General features: G+C 48.9%; 1 protein-coding gene across 2 annotated transcripts in view; it reads left to right on the plus strand.

Annotated features, from left to right (window-relative positions):
* Positions 1–20470, plus strand: part of ABCC4 (ATP binding cassette subfamily C member 4 (PEL blood group)) — a 287341-nt gene that overhangs the window by 126885 nt on the left and 139986 nt on the right. For both annotated transcript variants that reach the window (XM_062194025.1, XM_062194026.1), the window contains 7 exons: positions 5556–5650; positions 5865–5951; positions 13271–13367; positions 16216–16425; positions 17958–18098; positions 18420–18457; positions 18847–18941. In XM_062194025.1, the coding sequence (XP_062050009.1) occupies positions 5556–5650; positions 5865–5951; positions 13271–13367; positions 16216–16425; positions 17958–18098; positions 18420–18457; positions 18847–18941 (763 nt within the window). The remainder of the gene's footprint in view (positions 1–5555; positions 5651–5864; positions 5952–13270; positions 13368–16215; positions 16426–17957; positions 18099–18419; positions 18458–18846; positions 18942–20470) is intronic.

Here is a 20470-nt window from a genome sequence, read left to right on the forward strand (position 1 = left end):
TTCTGCCTAAGTGTCTCAACTTGCAAAGTTTCAGGTTGCTTCTTCCATAAAGTGGAGATAATAATAACATCCAACGCCTAAGGCTGTCATGAGGGCCAAATATGACCATGAATTTAAAGTCCTTGGTTGCCAGCGATGTCATGGGCCTGCTATAAATGTTAGCTCCTAACTGTAAGGGCTATTAATTTTGGGGCCAAATCACATAAAACAGGACATATTAGGAAGAATGTGTCTTGAGTATGCAACTTCTAGTATTTGAGTTGATTTCTGTCTAAGTGCTTCACACACAGTACAGTAACAAAGCCAAGGATAAACAGTCCCCATACTAAACATAATGCATGATGTAACATTGGCCTGCATGGTATTTTTTAAGCTTTGAGCACTTTTTAGAACATCCAAGCAATTTGTATGCAAGGGTATGACGCTGACAAATTCAGGTTTAGTATTTTCCTGTGTACATCACTGGAATTTATGAACTCCACTGGGCACCTGCAGGCTTCTAGTTCCTTTTCATATTTACCACATTCCTGGCAACGTGGACGCGTTCTTTTCAATCTGCCTTGACAAGTGCAGTATAATTATCGTTATAGCTTGAGGTTTTCATCTCTCAACTGGGATAACCATATCATTCCATGGCGACATCATAGGAAATAAGAGAGAAATGCTTTCTGGGGCTGGCATTGTGGCATAGCGAGTTAAGCTGCCACCTGCACTCCGGTATCCCATAGGGCTGCCTGTTTGTGTCCTGGCTGCTCCACTTCAATCCAGCTCCCTGCTCATGTGCCTGGGAAACAAGCAGAAGATGAGCCGAGTACTTGGGCCCTTGCCACCCATCTGAGAGGCCCAGATGAAACTCCTGGCTCCTGGTTTGGCCTGGCCCAGCCCATTGCAGCCATCTGAGGAGTGAACAAGCAGATGGAATATCTGTCTCTCTTTGCCTCTTCCTCTCTGTCTGCAACTCTGCCTTTCAAATAAATAAATCTTTTAAAAGAAGGCTTAGCGTATTAAAGGAATGCGGGACAAATCTAAATGTGGAGACTAAATTTCTTGATACATCTGTGTGAATCTAGATGTCTGAATTTTGAGTTTAGTATTGCCTTCACTAAATGTACCTTTCAGTACCTGTAGAGGGTAGCCTAATGAACAGCAGAAGAGTGTGAACTTGGTTCGCGTTCTTGCCCTTCCGGAGAGTCGCCTCACTTGCCTACCTCCCTTCCGTCTCCATTTTACCAATACTTACTTTGCAGGTGGTTGTGGGGCCTGGAGATAACATCAGGCACTGGGAGCCATGCTTGGTGCATGGTTCCTGCCACGTGGGAGCTGAGTCTACTGGGGAGATAAGCCTGGCATACGCACAAGATCTGTGATGCAGACCGGGCCAGTCCTTTGTGAGCAACAGAAACAGAGCTGTTGGAACCCAGTAGACAGAGAGTTGCTTTCCGATGGGAAACACAGGGATGGTTTCAGAGCAGAGGATGAGGGTGGGGGAGACAAGCTGTGATAGGAAGGGCAGCTCCACATCAGGAGAAGCTGTGGACAGAGGCCTGAGTGCCCTGCTGCCTGGATCTGGAATTCTCCCCCTGCCTGGGCCTCATGTCTCACCCTCAGGAACCATCCTGGTGGTCTCCCTAGTGGGATTTCACCATCGCTGAAGGATGCTGGTTGTGTTCCTGGTCTGTTGGTTCAAAGCCCACAGAGCCATCTCCTGATTTCTTTCTGCTTGTGTTATGTGTCTGCTTTTTCAGTGAGAGTGTGTTATAGAGCGAACATGTGGTTAAATTTTAGTTAAATTTAAATACTGGGGCTAGCACTGTGGCTCACTTGCTTAATCCTCTGCCTGTGGCGCCGGCATCCCATATGGGGCCAGGTTGTAGTCCCAGTTGCTCCTCTTCCAGTCTACTCTCTGCTGTGGCCTGGGAGGGCAGTGGAGGATGGCCCAGGTGCTTGGGCCCCTGCACCTACATGGGAGACTGAGAAGAAGCACCTGGCACCTGGCTTCGGATTGGCGCAGCAATGGCCGTAGTGGCCATTTGGGGAGTGAACCATCGGAAGGAAGACCTTTCTCTGTCTCTCTCTCTCACTAACTCTGTCAAATAAAAATTAAAAAAAAAAAAAATTGAATACTAATGGAGGAAGATTTTCCTGCATGGGGAGGACTTGCTGTTTATGCCCAAATAATCAAATAATGCTTTCCCCGTAACCACACCGGAATAATCACGGTTGGGAAATCAGCCTGGCTCAGAATGTCCTGCACATCCTTGGAAATGGTTCCCTATCTGAGACTTGGCCATACATAGTCTGCTGGGTCAGCAGCACTCCTAGCTGTGCTCCAGGTGGTGCCCCCAGACTCAGAAAGAGCCCGTTTCCTGTTCCCTCATGTGTATACAGTGAAAGAGGGGCTCTAAGGGCCTTCTCTAGAAAATGCTTGTACTACCACATGGTGCTATTTTGAGAAGGAAAACGAATCGGAATCAAACCCAGGCATTCTAAACTAAGCTGAGAATATTACACGGATTGTCAGCAATAAGTCGGAGGCCAAGCTACGGTATGTGTGCATTGGTGTGGGTGGGTGGGAGACTGGAAAAGCATCTTCAAGCCAATGTTGTTTTCCATTACAAGCTGAAAGCAAAAGCTGGTATTTACTTCTGAGGTCAACAAGAGAATTACCAAATTTTCCTGATAAGACAACTGCCAGCAGCAGTTCAGCTTTGAGTATGGAGAGAATGCCATGTGCGCCTGCGCCTCTGAGGGTTGTGTGGAGTGCGCTAGGATGGAGATGTCCTCTCTCCGTTTTCCTTTTGGTCGAGTGCTGTGCTGATGTGATTCACACGGTGAATGGCGTCCCCACTGTTGGTTGGATTGAATGGATCTCAGGTGCCATTAGCATGCTGCAGGGAATTCTACTTACAGAGGGTGTTCACTTAGTTCTCTGTTTGCCCTGCATCCTGTGAGTTAGCAATTCTTGTTTCTCCAGGGCAGTTTGTAGAACAGGAAAACATACAGCTAGGAGGGGTCAAAGCCCTTGTTTTCTGTGGAAATCCCAGTGTGCCATTTGCTCTGTCTCCCCATTTGACCAAGTAGGGACAAACATGAGAGTTGACCTGTGAAAGGGCTGTTGGTGTAGTCCTGGGCTGATGCTTGTGAAACCTGGTCAGCACCCAGCATGCACCCCGGACTGTTCCAGAAGCCATCTATTGATTACCAGAGGAAATCAAGTAAATCATTTTAGTATAATGAATTGTAACCTAAACCTGTTTGCTATCTTGGTTAGGAATGTTATTGTTCTTTTAAAAAAAAAAAGATATTGTGCTTTGTCAATTTATTTTTTAAATAATACTGAACTGTAACTTAGGATGATTCCTAGACCTCAAGTAGAAACTTCTTTTCCTTCTTAGCACTCATTTTTTCCTACCTGCAGGAAACAAGAATCTACTTAGTCCAGCCAATCTGCCCAGTGTCCTCCAGACACACATTTCTTATTCCTGTTCTTTGCACCCTTAATTTTTTTTTTTTATTTGACAGGTAGAGTTATAGACAATGAGAGAGAGAGACAGAAAGAAAGGTCTTCCTTCCGTTGGTTCACCCCCCAGGTGGCCGCTATGGCCGGCACTGTGCCGATCCGAAGCCAGGAGCCAAGTGCTTCTTGGTCTCCCATGCAGGTGCAGGGCCCAAGCACTTGGGCCATCCTCTACTGCCTTCCTGGGCCACAGCACAGAGCTGGACTGGAAGAGGAGCAACCGGGACTAGAACCCGTGTGTCCTTATTTCTTGTATGGATTTTTGCCTTTGACCTTACCAATGGTGCCTTAAATCTCACAGTGTGCACTTGAGTCAGATATTATCTCTTCTCTAAAAGCGGGAAGTTGTGGTGTAGTGGGTAAAGTCACCACTTGAGATGCCAGAATCCAATATGGGTTCTGATTCATGTTCTGGCTGCTCCACTTCCAATCTAGTTCCCTGCTAATGTATCTGGGAAAGCAGCCGAAGATGGCCTAAATACTTAGGCCCCTGCATCCATGTGGGAGACCCAAAGAAACTCCTGGTTTTGGCTTTGCCCAGCTCTGGCTGTTGTGGCCTTTTAGGGAGTGATCCAATGGATGGAAGGTCTCCCTCCCTCCCTCCCTCCCTCTCTTGCTCTCGCTGTCTTTCTAATGCTTCGTTTCCAATAAATAAATTCTCTCTCCCTCTTAAATTAGGAATCTGAGGCAGACAAAAACAACTTGTGAAGACACACCTATTCCTTTTTTCTAAAAAGAAAATTATTTTTATTCATTTGAACAGCGGGTTCACTCCCCAAATGCCTGCAACTTGCTGGGGCTTCAGCTGGGAACTCATTCCAGGTCTCCCCGTGGGTGGCAGGGACCCAACCACTTGAGTCATCACCTGCTGCCTCCCAGCGTGTGTATCAGCAGGAAGCTGGAATCAGACCCAATCCCAGCATTCTAATATGGGATATATAGACATCCTAACTGGTGTCTTAACCTCTAGGCTGACCGACCACCCACACACTTATTCTCTGATACAATGAATCCCATGGCTTTGGGAGCCATGTGGGTAGTGACAACCCTTATGATATTTCCATGTGTCCAGCACAGACCTTCAGACCTACATGTGTAGTTGTTACTCGACACCACCAATAGGTATCGCACTTTGCCCTGCCCACGGTTTTGACTTGTTTTACCTGAAATCCATATCCACCATCTTCTCCAGCAACCCTGTGCTTTCCGTTTCTCATGCCAAGGGCAATGTCATCCTCTTCCCCTCCTCTTCTCTCCCCGCCCACCCCCATCCCATCCCGTAGGCAAGGTGAGGTTTACCTTGAATGTGGCCACGTCTGTCCATTTCCTTGTTCCCACTCTGGTCCTAGCCACAGTCCGTTCTCAACAGATTGTAGCCGGGACTGCTAACTCCTGCCCTGCTGGCACCCTTGCCCTGTGCTGTCTGTCTCCCACAGAGACAGCGGTGGTCCCTTAACCGGAGCCAGACGGCGTCATTGTTCTGCCTGTAGAGGGAGTGAGACTGCGACCCTTTTTGCCTCCCCTGCCTTCATCTCCCACAACGCTCCCTGCTCTGCCCCAGCTGAACTGCCCTCTGGATTGTGCTTTGCACACCTTGGGCCTGCGTCTGCCTGTGGCCTCTGCCCTTGCTCGTTCCCCTACACTGCACGCCCCTCCTCCCGGCCTGCCCTCTATCGGGTCTCTGCTGCTAGACCCCATTGACCAGAGCCCTTGTGGACTAGGCTCTGTATATATTACCTGTCTCCTGTGTGGAAGCTCTAGGCCCTTGGTTTCCCTCACTGCACCCAGAACCATGCCTGACCTAGAGCTGAAGCCCCGTGAATCCTATTAAAATGGTTAAGTGCACAGAGCTCTGCTACTCTACAGCATTAAAATCAACGGAACACCTGAGAGATTTTTGGAATGGTTCAATGTTACGATTTAGCCACCACGGAATACATGCATTGCTGTTGATCAAATCCATAGTGATTTCTCAAAAACTGATGGTAGTGGGAGAACTACTTTACGGCTCCCCCTCACCTTGTCTTGCTCCCTTTAGGACCTGCAGCTTTTGGAGGATGGGGATCTGACGGTGATAGGAGATCGAGGAGCCACGCTGAGCGGAGGGCAGAAGGCGCGGGTGAACCTGGCCAGGTAAGCCGCCTCTCGGCCGCCTGCACACTTTCACGCTGCTGCTGGAGGTCACGGGCACGTTGAGCCCACTTGCTGCGTGGTGGGTGCCTGTGAAAGGCGGGTCGTGCTTTATTGGTTGGTGCTGGGTAGTGCAGTGGTGGGACACTGTCGTGATTCCTAGGTGAGAGCTGGGAGGGGACACTCTTCCTCATCTGGGCTCTCTTCCCTTTTGCAGGGCAGTGTATCAGGACGCCGACATCTACCTCCTGGACGATCCTCTCAGTGCGGTCGATGCGGAAGTCAGCAGGCACTTGTTCCAGCAGTGAGTTGAACCTTGTTTTATGCCGTTTCCGCTTTCCGAGAACCACCCAGGGTCAGCTCAGGAATGCCTTTGTGGCTTTATGAAATTCAGCTCCTCCTGCCTGGGGATACCCCCAGTCCCACCCAGAAGATCCTCGTTAGGGAACAATTTTGCACAAATATGAGGTCAAGGTAGGAAGGTGCACAAGAGGATGGCAGTGAGCAGAGAACATGGGTTAGGGAGCTGAGAGCCAGATGGCTCAAGCTGCTGCTGGAGTTGCTTACCTGGAAACTGTGGCTGGATCCAGATCTCAGGAAGAAGAAACATGGCCTAGGGTGCTTCAGTTGAGGGATGGCACTTGGCAACCTGGCCCTGGGTGTCAGTTCTTTCCTTCCTGTTTGATTTTTGGTCATCACAAGTAGGGATTTTAGGGCCAAGAGAGGGCTCCGGTGGAAAGGCCTGGAGGACTTACTAACCTGTAGATTTGGAAGTAATTAGTGAAACCTGGAGTTTTAGAATGATGTCTTCCATATCAGAGTATGGCTAGAGAGTTTCCCGTTGTTTTGTGGATTCTGAGCAGAACTAACACTTAATGACCCCTAGACATGGAGCATTAGCTTGCATTGGAAACTAGGTCTGTGGAATCTGGCCGGACTCCTGATCTTTCACTGGGTGTTTCTGGAATTTGTTTTCTTTGGCTCTTGTTTAGCCACTGAGCCATGAGGTAGAATGACTCTGGAATGTTTTTTGTGTGTACTGTAATCGAAGGTGCTGACTGACACTTCCTCTGTGGTTTAGATTGGCTTTTGTGAAAGCATGGTGAACTTGATCTTGCTTAAATAGCGTGCGGAAGGGCCGATGTTGTGGCACAGCAGGTTAAGCTGCTGTTTGCAATGCCTACATCTTATATCACAGTGCTGGTTTAAATCCTGGCTGCTCCACTTCTGATCCAGTTTTCTGCTAATGTGCCTGGGAAAGCAGCAGAGGATGGCCCAAGGATGTGGGCCCCTGCCTCACACATGTGAGAGACCTGGATGGAGTTCCTGGCTCCTGGCCCAGATTTGGCTGTAGGCATTTGGAGAGTGAACCATTGGATGGAAGATTTCTCTTTCTTTCTGTGTGTGTTGTGTGTGTGTCCTTCTGCCTTTCAGATCAATAAACCAATCTTTCATAACAACTTCTAAATAAATAAGCAGCATCTGTATTTGTCCCTCGATTGGCTTTGTGTGTGTGGTTTACCTTGTCAATCCCAGTGCACCCTTTCAGCTGAGCCCTAGTTGCTCTGATGGATGCTGTTGCACAAAACATCTTCATTTACTAAAGGATGACAGAAAGCTATGGAGAAGTTAAGGACCCAACTGGACAGAGGAAGAGACCCAAAGAAATGTAGATCTCGTTCTTGCCTTTAAGAAATTTCTACCAGGGCCGGCGCTGTGGCTCACTTGGTTAATCCTCCACTTGCGTCACCAGCATCCCATAGGGGCCTGGTTCTAGTCCTGGTTGCTGCTCTTCCAGTCCAGCTCTCTGCTGTGGCCTGGGAAGGCAGGGGAGGATGGTCCATGTGCTTGGGCCCCCTGCACCTGCGTGGGAGACCAAGAAGAAGCACCTGGCTCCTGGCTTCGGATCGATGCAGCGCCGGCCATGGTGGCCATTTCGGGGGTGAACCAACGGAAGGAAGACCTTTCTCTCTGTGTCTCTCTCTCTCTCTCACTGTCTATAACTCTACCTGTTCTCCCCCTGCCCCCCCCCAAAAAAAAAAAAAAGAAAGAAAGAAATTTCTACCTGTAGCTGATCAAGACAAGTAGGCCTAAGAGGATTTTAATACGGGGCAGTCGTGCTAGGTGGAGGAATAAGTGGGCAGCTCTAGGCTGGTTTTAGAGGGCACACTGTGGGCTCGGCTCAGCAGGAAGTGGCCAAGCCTGTGGCCCTGCAGGCTGGGAAGGGTTTGTAGAGGCTGTGAAGAGGATTCAGCTCTTTGTGGCAGAAGGAGCTGTGGAAGCAGAGATGTAGAGATGGTAGCAAGCAGAGTGCATGATTGGAACAGCAAGCAGACACGTCTTCTCAGAGTGCAGGACGCGGGTTCTGCAGCATAAAGGATGCTTGGAGAGGCTTGTAGGGAGGTGCTGCGTTGGCCACGGGGGCAGCTGCAACAGAATGCCACATACCAGGTGGCTTAAACAGCTGGATCTGTGTTCTCACCGTTCCGGGGGCTGCACGCCCAAGATCAAAGTGTCGGCAGGTTTGGTTTCTGCCGAGGCCTCTCGTTGGCTTACCAGGAACCACCGCCTTGCATCCTCCCGTCTCCTTTCCTCCTCCTGTGTCTGTGCCCAGGTTGCTCTGCCTAACAGGTCATCAGTCAGGTGGGAGCGGGGTGCACCCTTGTGGTGCCTTTTTAAGGGTCCTGTCTCCAAATTCTAAGATAGCAGGAATTATGGCTTCACCTAAGCAATTTAGTCTGTATCAGTTGTCCCATATAGCAAAGTAATGAAGGATTTGAGCAGAGTTAGGGTAGCCTACAAAGGGACTTCAAAAAGTTCATGAAAGTGTACCAGTCTTTTGTAAAACAGCATTTATTGATTGATTTAAGAGACAGAAACAGGAAGCCCCCATCTGCTGGTTTACCCCCCAGATGGCCACAACCACCCAAGTCAAAGCCAGGAGCCAGGAGCTCAGTTCAGATCTCCCATGTGGGTAGCAGGGACTCAACTGCCTGTTGCTTCTCAGGGTCCCGTTAGCAAGAAGATTGACCAGCACTAGGGGTTAAGCCCAGGTACTCTGATATGAGATGCAGGCATTTTAGACAATGTCTTAACTGCCAGGCCATACTCCCATACTTCCCATTATTCATTCATTCTTTCTTTCTTTCTTTCTTTCTTTCTTTCTTTCTTTCTTTCTTTCTTTCTTTCTTTCTTTCATTTACTTCAAAGGCAGAGGTAGAGAGAGGCAGAGGTAGAGAGAGAGAGAGAGAGAGGTTTTCTGTCTGTTGCTTCAGTCCCCAATTGCCGCAACGGCCAGAGTTAGGCCAATCAGAAGCCAGGAGCCAGGAGCTTCTTCCGGGTCTGCCACGTGGGTGCAGGGGCCAAAGGACTTGGGCCATCTTCTACTGCTTTCTCAGGCCATAGCAGAGAGCTGGATTGTAAATGGAGCAGCCGGAACTTGAACTGGCACCCATATGGGATGTCGGTGCTGCAGGCGGAGGCTTTACCTGCTATGCTAGAGCACTGGCCCCTCCTGTTATCTTTTAATTCAGTTCACCCAGGGCATAGGCCCAATAGGCTAATCCTCTGCCTGCGGCGCCGGCACACCAGGTTCTAGTCCCGGTCGGGGCGCCAGATTCTGTCCCTGTTGCTCCTCTTCCAGTCCAGCTCTCTGCTGTGGCCTGGGAGTACAGTAGAGGATGCCTCAAGTACTTGGGCCCTGCACCTGCATGGGAGACCAGGGGAAGCACCTGGCTCCTGGCCTCGGATCAGTGTGTTGCGCTGGCTGCAGTGCACCGGCCGCAGTGGCCATTGAGGGGTGAACCAACAGAAAAGGAAGACCTTTCTCTCTGTATCTCTCTCTCTCTCTCACTGTCCACTCTGCCTGTCCAAAAAAAAAAAAAAAAAATCAGTTCACCCACAACCATTTGGAAGCCCCCTTAGGATGCCAGGATAGATTCTAGGGGTTGGGACACGAGATCTTTCATGAGTGTGGGACTCCAGTTGGGGCTCACTAGACATGTCCCCATCAGAGTGTGCTTGGGAAATGTGCCTGGAATTGGGATGATGAGAAAGTTCTGTAAGTAAATGGTGGTGGTGGTTGCACAGCAGTGTGAATGTCCCTCATGCCACTGTGTGCTTATAAACTGTGAAAATGGTAAATTATATTTTATCGCCACAACAAAAAACCAGTGTGGTGGCTTTGCGTCTTCCAGAAGGCAGACAGCAGGAGCAGCTGGCCCTGTCCTTGCCCTTAGCTCTCTTCTCTGACCCTCTCTGCCTGCTTGCTCCTGGGTGTGCCTTATTGGGTTTCCCTGTGGGCAGAGCGGGGCTTTTGTGGCTTGCATGAGTCTCGTGCAGGTCCACTCGAGTTCTCCATCACTCGCAGAACAGCTCCTGATGGGACGTGGTGTTTGTCTCCTGGAAGGGGAAGGAAAGTGTTCTGATTGCTGGGTATCTATGTGCATGTCGCAGGTGCTCCCCAAGTTTTTCTGCGCACCCAGGAGGTAGTTATAACGTCCTCTTGCACCTTGAAGGTTTAATGCCTTTGGATATACACTTGATAGGAGTAAGCTTGTTAGAATGGTTGTTTGCTAATCAGAACCATTCTTTGGGGAAACTTCAAGCAGGGAGCACGAATGCAATTTAGGAAATCACTCAGGAGAATGTTCTCAACGAGTTAGAAAATTGGATTGAACAATATGCTATGAAAGATGGTGGTTGTGTTGAAGCTTAGGAATGTGAAGTGTTTTGTATTAAAAGTGAATGAATTACACTTCTATTTGCCATTAGCAGTTTTACTTCAATCATGGATCTACATCCGCGGTTATGAAGGTTTGTGAGTTTTACAACTATATGTTGGAAACGTTAAGTGGGCCCTTATGATACTGATGCCAGTCAGATCTGCTGTGAGCTTTCAATCTTGCTCTATTTTGGGAAGCCTCAAGTTCTCGGCCGCAGGTGAAATGAGTTCTGCGGGTCTGTCCTGATAATTAGGTCACCTCCACCGAGTTGTGGTTTGCGCAGGCTGAGACCAGGTGCCTTGCAAGGAGCAGAAATGTGTGTCTCACAGTTCTGGGGGCTGGGAAGTCGAAGCTCAGGGCCACAGCCAGTCTGGTGTCTGCTCCAGGCTCATCAGCAACCCTCTTTCCTGAGGCCTCCTTTAGAAGGAGGCTAATCCCATTCATGAGGGCAGAGTTCCGTGAAAAGACCCCTCCTGCAAATGCCTTCCCGCTGGCGATTAGGTTTCAACAAGAGACTGTGTGTGTGTTGGGGGGCGGGGGACATGAACACTCAGACCTCAGCACTGGTTCACCTGTCCTGATTCAGTCCTTCCTAGGCTTGGCTCACCTTCTGGGTGCAGCACCAGGCCCTCAAATGGCAAAGAGACTTCTGTGCAGCCTGTCCCCATTCGGCTTTGCAGCCCTTCCGCTCCCAGCCATGGCGACCTGTGGAATGCTGGAGTCAGGCTTGGCTGTCGTCTGCCTGTCTGCTTACTTGTTCTTTCTGCTTATGCCAGAGCCATGGAGAAAGGAGGATGCAGACCCCACCCACCTGCCTTTCCCCTCTGTGCCTGCAGGGGGCAGTGTGCCCTTCCTTTGGGCCCATGGCCCTCCATGGGTGGCTTGCCACCTGAATTAAATGAGTCACTGCTGAATCAATCAATGTGTTTATGACAAGACATGGAAATTTTTCCCCTTAAATATTTGGGCTGTGTTTTCCTGGAGATTTTGCAAAAACATATAGTTTAGGAAAATTTTAACGTCATCAGTCACCACGTTATTTCAGTTATTTATGTGATTTTTTTTTTTTTTTTGACAGGCAGAGTGGATAGTGAGAGAGAGAGACAGAGAGAAAGGTCTTCCTTTTTGCCATTGGTTCACCCTCCAATGGCCGCTACGGCCGGCGCATCTCGCTGATCCGAAGCCAGGAGCCAGGTGCTTCTCCTGGTCTCCCATGCAGGTGCAGGGCCCAAGGACTTGGGCCATCCTCCACTGCCTTCCCGGGCCATAGCAGAGAGCTGGCCTGGAAGAGGGGCAACCAGGATAGAATCCGGCGCCCCAACCGGGACTAGAACCCGGTGTGCTGGCGCCGCAAGGTGGAGGATTAGCCTGTTAAGCCACGGTGCCGGCCTATTTATGTGATTTTTGTAGATGATGGAAGATCCAAGGCAGAACATGTTTTAAAACCTTAAACTTGACCCTTCTTGGACATGGCTGCCTATTGCCTATCAGATTTGATGGTTAACATCTCCCTTCAAATAGTTATAAAGAGGGATTTATGGCAGGTGATTTTGAATTAAGGATAAACAATTCCATTAAAAGCTTGAGTGCTAAGCCTCAATAGGGATTTGCTAGGTTGAGAAACTTAGGTATGAAGTCAGCCAGGTTAAGACATGTCTAGAGGGAGATGTTAATCCTTATGGATTGAGAGAATGGAGCCCTAGTTTGTGCCTCTAAGTCAGGGGCTTGGTTCTGATCAGAGGCCTGGTCCCCAAAGTGCCCTCCTAGGGCTTTTTCACCCTGAATGAGAATCAGATGGTTAGCTGTGGCTTAGGGGAAGAGTGGACCGGTGATGCTGACAATAGTGTCGGGCATCAGTTGTATTCTGGGCCTTTTTGACGGCTTAGTGCTTTTATTTCCTAGAACATGAAGTAAGTTGACCGTAGCCTCATTTTAAGATGGAGTTACTGAGGTTCATGAAGGCTTAGTAGCTCACCCAACATTGCCAGGGTGGAAGGTAGACCAGGGTTCTGTGTTTGATCTGTGACCCCCTCAGCAGGTTGCCTTGGGACCCATTTTCCTGACTTTTTGCTCTGCGCAGGGCCCTGCAAATCTGGAGTCTATGCTGGGAGCGCAGGCTGTGGTCTCTGAGCCTTGTATGCCAGGCTGCTTGCTCACCTGGGAGCGGGGGCTGGGACTGAACTCTTAGTCTGCATGTAACACGCAGGAACACTCGGGGGAGCTGCTTTGGAAGAACTGTAAGGTTGAATATTGAGGTGCCTTTGACTCAGTGGATGGAGGATGTTACATTCAGAGCCTTTGGGTTCAGTCCTAACAAAAGAAAGCAGGCTCCTTGGCTGTGCCTGGGAGTGTCGTGGAGACTTCCCAAGGCCTCACCAGCACTTTTTTTCTCCATTATTTAGGAAGAGGGGCCTGGAAAATGCACTCTGGCAGAGGTTACTGAGGAATCTAACGCTTGTGTATGTGTGGCTCCTACGTACATGCTGAGTCACCCACAGGAAGCTGGCCAAGGCGTTGATCTCCCTCTCCCCTTTGTCACGCAGCAGTCACATCATTCGTATTTCCGATAAGTACGGTTTTGGAATCTCAGTGCTGTTTGATTTTCATCATGAGATACATAAATAGATCTTAGGCTGACTTTCAGAAAGAAAGCTTAGCGGTCGCCCCTTCCTTTGCCAGCCTGCTGTCTGGGATTTCTCAGCAGGACAAGGCTCCTGTTTGCTTATGGTGAGACTGAGGATCTGGTCCGCTCCCTTGATTTGTACCGTGTTCAGTGTGTATTCACATTTGTATGTGAACTGTGCATCTTTGACGGCTGTGTTGTCTTTCTTCTCATTATGGCTTTCCGGTTCGGAGCACCCTCACTAACGCGTCTGTGCTGTGCCTGTCCCGTTTCTAGGTGCATTTGTCAAACCTTGCATGAGAAGATCACCATTTTAGTGACTCATCAGTTGCAGTACCTAAAAGCTGCAAGTCATATTCTCATATTAAAAGATGTAAGTAATTTCTGGAAGTCTGCGACTCTCACTAGCACTCCAGTGTGTTGAAGCAGGATACTCCCAGCAGGTTTCCTGCCCTGGGCCATGTGGTGAGCTCCCTCTTCCTCCCTGGTTTCACAACACTCATACCTTTGAGGATGAATTCAAAGCACTGGTAGAAATGTCACTATAATGGCTCCAAAGTATATGGGACTGTGGCATCACATTTACGAAATTTTAACAGTTCTAGTGAAATTGTTAATGCTGTTTTAGGGACAGCCTTTTGTTCTCCTGTAAGAACTGTCCTTTTGGTTGTCATATGTGGTTTGCCTAAAGAACATCCTGCATAAGTTACAGGAACACAGTGGGACAGCCACCAGGCAGAGCACCTGCTTCCTGGAACAGCCATGCCTGGTCTCACTGAGTACTGGTTTGTAGGGGAGTCTGTCTAGCAATAAGTGAGACAACTCCTTGCCTTGTGGCCCTTTCATGCTCTCTGGGGATACATGCTATGAGGGAGAAAGGGTGGGGTGGCCACATGGGGACCCGAGGGACAGTAACATGAGGGTGCTGGCTCTGCAGTCACCTGGGAGAGGTGTAGCTGAGGCAGGGGGATCAGGCAGGGTCTTAGGGAAGGAAGTCACCTGCTGTGTTTAGAGGGCCAGAAGGGAGGCAGCATGGCTGGGGCTGAGCGGCTAGAGCAAGTGTGGTGGGAGAGAGCTGGGCTCAGGGCGGTAGTCAGTAGATCTGGGATTGGGCTGGAAGCCATTGGATGCTCCAGAGCAGGGCAATGGTGTGGTCCAGTTCATGGTTTTAGAACCCTGTTGGAAGAGCTGCAGCAGAAGCAGTTAGAATCTTAGTTGTTCAGAGAACAGAAGTGTGGGCTTTGGCTAGTGCGTGAGGAACAAAGTGACTGGAAACAGCGGGCTTTCTTCTCTCACCATTCTGCAGGCTGCGAGCCTGAGCCCAGGGTGCTGGCAGGGCTGTGCCCTCGGAGGGCCCTCGGCGGGCCTCCTTCCCTGCCTGCCCCCTCCTGGGGTTTGGTGGGAATTCTTGCTCCTCAGCTCGCAGCTGCAGCTCTTCAGTCTCTGCCTCTGTTGTCCTGCACTGAAGTCTCTGTGTGCATCTGGGTTTCTTCTTATCAGGGGACATCAGCCATACTGGACTTAGGGCCTGCCCTACTCCAGGGTGACCGCGTTTTTAATGAATACATCTGCAAAGATCCTATTTCCAAATAAGGTCATGTTCACAAGAGCTAGGGTTTAGAACTTGAATATATCTTTTGAGGGCCAGCGTTTGACCTGCAGCAGCTAGTGTGATGGGGAAGTGGGGGTCAGTGGGGATCCTTGTTGGCCTCCGTGCCTCGGCACCCTTCGTTGTCCCCTGTCTGCTCACCTGGCCCTTGGTCAAATCCCACGTAGTGGATCTGAAACCCCGTTGGTTCCTTCAAACACGATATTCGCCCTCCCAAAATCTCTTGGTAAATGATGGAAATTAGAAATTCTGTTAACTAGTGCACAAGCTGTGTGTGCACCATTGTCAAAGAGACAAGTTTCACGTTATTGTGATAGACCTGATTTATAACGATAGCAGCATTCTTGCAAAAACGCTTAGCTCCACATGCTTACGGTGGCTTCCGAGGATCTCCGAGGAGCCTGCCTGATGCGTGTCCCGTGACATCACCTGTAGTTTCCAAATAATAGTGTGTCCCTTGGTGGGCACCCCCTGGAGGGTACCCCCTGGATGAATGTGGGTCTGTCTTCACTGTTGGTCTGGCCTCACTTAAGAGCAGAGGGCATCACTGGCCCCTGCAACCTGTCTCTGACCTGCCAGTGCTTGGCTTTTTAGGAATACTGGAGTCACAGTACCAGCAGTAGTTTCCTTGTGTGTCTTGTAGATGCAAAGTAGAAAGTGGCGATGCCATTGAACAAGGGATGTGGGTTTTCCCTCCTAAGTGGATCAAGACACCATGTATTGTCAATAATGTTCTAGTTCTCCAGTTATCAAGCTGTTCCAAGTAAACCAAGGCATCATGGGATTTTTCTCAGAGGACTGCCTTAGGAATGGGAGGGCTGGGGTAGTATTGGGATCCTGGCCCCGCTCCCCCCATCTTCACCAGGGCCGATAGTCCTTGATTTGCTTTGTATCCTGGATTTGGCTTAATATTTTGGTTGCACCTGTTGGAGTCATTCAGCTGGTTTCCTTTCACAGGGTGCAAAATGAGTGTAGATCTTTGTGCATTACTTTCTATGACTTTGTAAGGAAGGGAGACTGTGATGAGCTGTCGTGTGGAGTGCTGAATTTTCAGTCAGGAAATTCCTGAGTTTGCAGGGCAGTTTGGGAATAAAGACCATGAAGATGCAGCTCACGGGTTCGGTGCCCAGCTGGTTCCCAAGGCCTTCTCCCGGCCTGTGGCCACAGGGCCAGCGGAGGCTTGTTGCGTGACTCCTGTCTGAGCCGATACACTGGCGCCCACCTCCCTGTCAGTGTATGTTTCTCTCCTGAAATCTCCTTCCCAGTCTACTCTGTTCCTTTTGTTCTTATCAGTGAGACTTATTTCAGTTTCCTGTTCTCTGAAGAGACTCCCACAACGTCTGTACTTTTTGCTTCCTTATACGCTCATGGTATTTTTGTCAATAACCTCATTTTTCACCTTTGTTTTCCCTCCCCCAGCACCGAACACAGGGTTCAACAGAGGACAGAATACTCAGTTATGTGTCATTTTGAATTGTCCTAGAGTTGATTAGCCAGAATTCCGGATCTAGGGATAATATTAATTTATAAGATCAGTTCACTTCTCTTGATTACTAGGGTAGATTAGTGTTATCACAGGCAAAGAATCTGAAATTCTCTGTTTTTATTTCAGGGAGAAATGGTGCAGAAGGGAACCTACACGGAGTTTCTGAAATCTGGGGTAGATTTTGGTTCCCTTTTAAAGAAGGAGAATGAGGAAGGCGAGCCGTCTCCCGTTCCAGGGACGCCCACCCTGAGGAACCGGACCTTCTCCGAGTCTTCCGTGTGGTCTCAGCAGTCCTCTAGGCCTTCGCTGAAAGAGGGTGCCCCCGAGGGTCAGGAAGTGAGTGCCCCCCTGCTACGCTGTACGCAGGTTTTGTTGGCTGTCATGGGTCTGCCGGGTCGTTGATCTGCTCTGCTTCGTTTCTCCCAGAGTCGATTCTGGGAATGCACCCTCAGTGGAATTGGTGGAGTCAACACAGCTTGCAGGGGGCAAGCCTGGCTGGGGCTGTCCTTTGGTATGAGCTGAGCAGTCTCATGGAGAGGAGAAGTGGGTGTGATGCTGGCTGGTCCGAAGCCGTCTGTGGCTCTCCCTGATCCTAGAGCTCTTGAATTACTGCAGGCAGACCTTGCTTGTCCTGGTGGCCCCCAAGCTTCCAGATGCTTCATTTAAAGACCCCCTTACACTGACCTGCTGTGGTCCACCTCTCCTGTTTGCTGGAATGTTCTCACACTAAGTCACCTATGGGTTTCTTTTGCCCTATTGTCAAATGGTTTGTATTAAGCCAGAAATAGCATGTGCAAGGACACAACAACGCCTGGCACATGATAGATTTTTTTTTTAAAAGATTTATTCATTTATTTGAAAGGCAGACTGACAGAGAGAGAGGGAGAGACAGAGGGAGAAAGCTTTTCCATTGTTGGTTCACTCCCCAAATGGCTGCAATGACTGGGGCAATGCCAGGCTGAAGCCAGGAGCCCAGAGCGTCTTCCCGGTCTCCCACATGAGTACAGGGGCCCAAGCACTTGGACCATCTTCCACTGCTTTCCCAGGCATATTAGCAGGGAGCTGGGTTGAAAGTGGAGCAACCAGGACTCAAACTGGCACCCATATAGGATGCTGGCATTGCAGACCATGGCTTAACCTGCTCTGCCCCAGCGCCAGCCTCGATACCTGTTCTTTAGAGTTGTGTCATTTCTGTCTTGCTTTCTTGCCCCTCAAGAGTGGGAACCACATCTTAATCATCATTGAGTCTCCAGTGGTCACCATAGACACAGTACTTCTTCCTCTCTTGGGAATCTGTAATGTGCCTAACGGCCTCCAGACAGAAATGCATTAGAGCTCCCGTGGAAATGTGTTTGGGGTTTCTTCGCTATCCAAACCCTCACAGTCTAAATCCAGGAGCTTGGGTGATGCACATAGAATAGATTCCTTTGCTATTCCAATTGTTTATTACCCAAATGTACTGTGTGAGCTCAGTTTGCATTTGTTTATGTTTCTCTCTTTAAGTGACAAGTAATCAGGCGTGACACATTAATTCTACCCCACTTCACGTGTAGTTGAGTTCGGATGTGTTAGGCCCATGCTAGAAATCACGAGGTGCTTCCTCATACTTCAAAGCTGTTCTGTAATACATACACGCTGTTCCCTTACTTCTAACAAGAGCCTAGGTGTGGGATGGCTGGGTCCAGGGGTGGGTGTGTGTGCGGCTTGGCCGGGTGTTGCAGACCCTGCTACACGGCTGGACTGTGTTGTACTTCCACCTGCCACGATGAGACGTGCCTGTTTCCCCACAACGTTGCTAGTGGAGTGCATTGTCAACTCTGGGGACTGTGCTGTTGTCTACCTTGTCTCTCACCGCCTCTTTCCTTCAGCCTGAGACCACGCAGGTAACGCTGACTGAGGAGAGCCGTTCTGAAGGGAAAATTGGCTTTAAGGCCTATAAGAATTACTTCACAGCTGGCGCCCACTGGCTTATCATCGTTGTGCTGTTTGTGCTCAACATGGCGGCTCAGGTAAGCTGTGGCCCTCAGATTGTTAATGATTTAGGCCGCATTTTGCTGGTCACTTGGGGTGTGCATTGAAGTTAGCTCTCTGTGGGGAACAAAACTGAGTGGTGCTTCCTGGGGTTTTGCCGTGGGGTGGGGGATGGGGTCTTTTTAAAGATTTAACAATGCACTGTGCATTGCCTTGACCTCTGACCTTCTGGGAAGCTGGGCTCTGCACAGACCTCAGCCTGGGGCACCATCTCTGTTCTCGGCAACCTTGGCTTTTGTATTGTAGCGATTAGGAGGTTTGCGCTGCCAGTGCTGAGTTTTCTGGTTCCCCTTCTGTAGGTTGCCTACGTTCTTCAGGATTGGTGGCTTTCATACTGGTGAGTTATTTCTGATCTGACACAAAGAGTTCAAAACCCAGGAGGAACCTTACTTCTACAGAATTCCAGGGCGGGAGGGGAGGGGCGGAGTTTGCTGTGCCTTCTCTTCTCATCCACACTTAGTTCACCTGCAGAACAATTAGAGTTCTTGCCGGTGGAGCGAGACCCGTAATGGCCTCTACCCACGTCTGACCCTCAACCACGTGTACAGAACTGAAAGTCAGTATTCAAAGTGGAATTATGTAAGGTGGACAGCCACAGGCCTGTGTGAGGCTGGGGTCATTCTGCAGCATGAAACGTTTCCCCCAAAGTGAGGCTCGTTTGGTTTTGTGTTTGTGTAAGTGGAACCTGCATCTCAGTACTTTTTATTCTCTTCCCCTGCAACACAGGGCAAACAAGCAGAGTGCCCTGAATGTCACCGTCAGCGGAAGAGGAAATGTCACGGAGGAGTTAGATCTTACCTGGTACTTGGGGATTTACTCAGGTAAAGTCGATTGTTCCGTCTGCTATGGGAGGGTCTGAGGTGCTCGTGTTAGCCTGTGTGAGCTCCCAGGGCTTCCAGGAGTAATGGAGCAGTGTCTTCACAGGTCGGAGGCTGAGCCGCACGGGCTCTGTGATTAATTAGAATTATTATTTTTTTTTTTGAAATCTACTAGAAGAAAGAGGCTGAATGAAGACTCTCAATTTGCTCTGTTCTGGATTTTGAAAGTGAAATTAGGATTGAGCATTCAGAAAATCAGCCACTGGAAATATGTGGCTATTGTCTATTCTAATAGGTGGCTTTCGCTAAATCTTCTATCATTATATGGATGGGCAAGGGGATTAGAAACGGATCCCCACCCTGTGGTTCGGATTGTTCCAATTCTGTCTGAATAAACCCCAGCTTTTATTGAACTCGGATGAAATCCACCCACTCCCCCCTTGCGGCATGGCCCCCAAATAAAAGCATCATTCCTTCCCAGGTGTACAGAGCTCCCCTTCACCATGCTGCTCTTCTCCTAGGCCTCACTAATTACTTAAGAGGGAAGCAAAGCATGGGGACAGCCAGTGTCTGGGAATTAGGACTCCTCTCTTTCTTACCTGGCAATCACAATGTTATCGCGTCCCCAACGGTGCGATGCATTTGACATGCGGTGTGCCAGACTCGTGCTAACACCACACACTGTTTCCACAGGAATGCTTAGACTGTATGTAGCATCACACACTTTCTAAAGGAAATCCTCACCTAAAAGTTTAAATATTTCCCCAGGAAACGCTCCAAGATTTACTCGGAGATGGAGGGAGTTTATCTTAGTAAGAACCCACACACTGAAAATTGCTTGCTATTTTGTTGATCACTTGCTCAGACATCTAAATCCTTTCGCCGTTTAGCTGCTGGGGTAGTGGGCTCTGTGAGGCCTAGAGCAGGAGGGAAATCACCGTGGTGACGTGTCCACGTGGGATGGCAGGCTCAGGAAAATACCCATTGATGCAGTTGAGGAATCTGAACACATGCAGGGGTTGGATGACAGTGAGATTCATTGGAGGGGGGAAAAATTTATTACCCAAGATATCCCCACTCCACCTAACGTTGTGATGAAGAGATATTAAGAAAGCTCTTTTAATTTCTGCACGCATGGTGGGTACTTGTGCATGTCTTAATAAAAATATGTTTTTCAAGTTATGTTCACTTAAAATGCATTGTGTTTATATGAAACACTTAGTGGGAGATCAGTTGCCTATGTAGATGAATTATCTGGTGTTAAAATCTAATTTGCATTTTTTTGCAATTCAACTATTTAAGAATTTTGCCATGTGGAACTTAATATGATATTTTCAAATTCTTTAAAGCTACTTGGGCATTTTCTACAAGGAAAAGGTAAATCATTTTTCCCATTCCTTGTTAATATTACATGTTGGTATTAAAAATATACCACACTTTTAGTTTATGGGGACGTATTGTAAATATTATTTGGAATGTGGAGAAGGGAAGATCAGTTATTTTTTTTAAGATGTATTTATTTGAAAGACAGT

The sequence above is a fragment of the Lepus europaeus genome, chromosome 6, assembly GCF_033115175.1.
Source record: "Lepus europaeus isolate LE1 chromosome 6, mLepTim1.pri, whole genome shotgun sequence".
Taxonomy (NCBI): domain Eukaryota; kingdom Metazoa; phylum Chordata; class Mammalia; order Lagomorpha; family Leporidae; genus Lepus; species Lepus europaeus.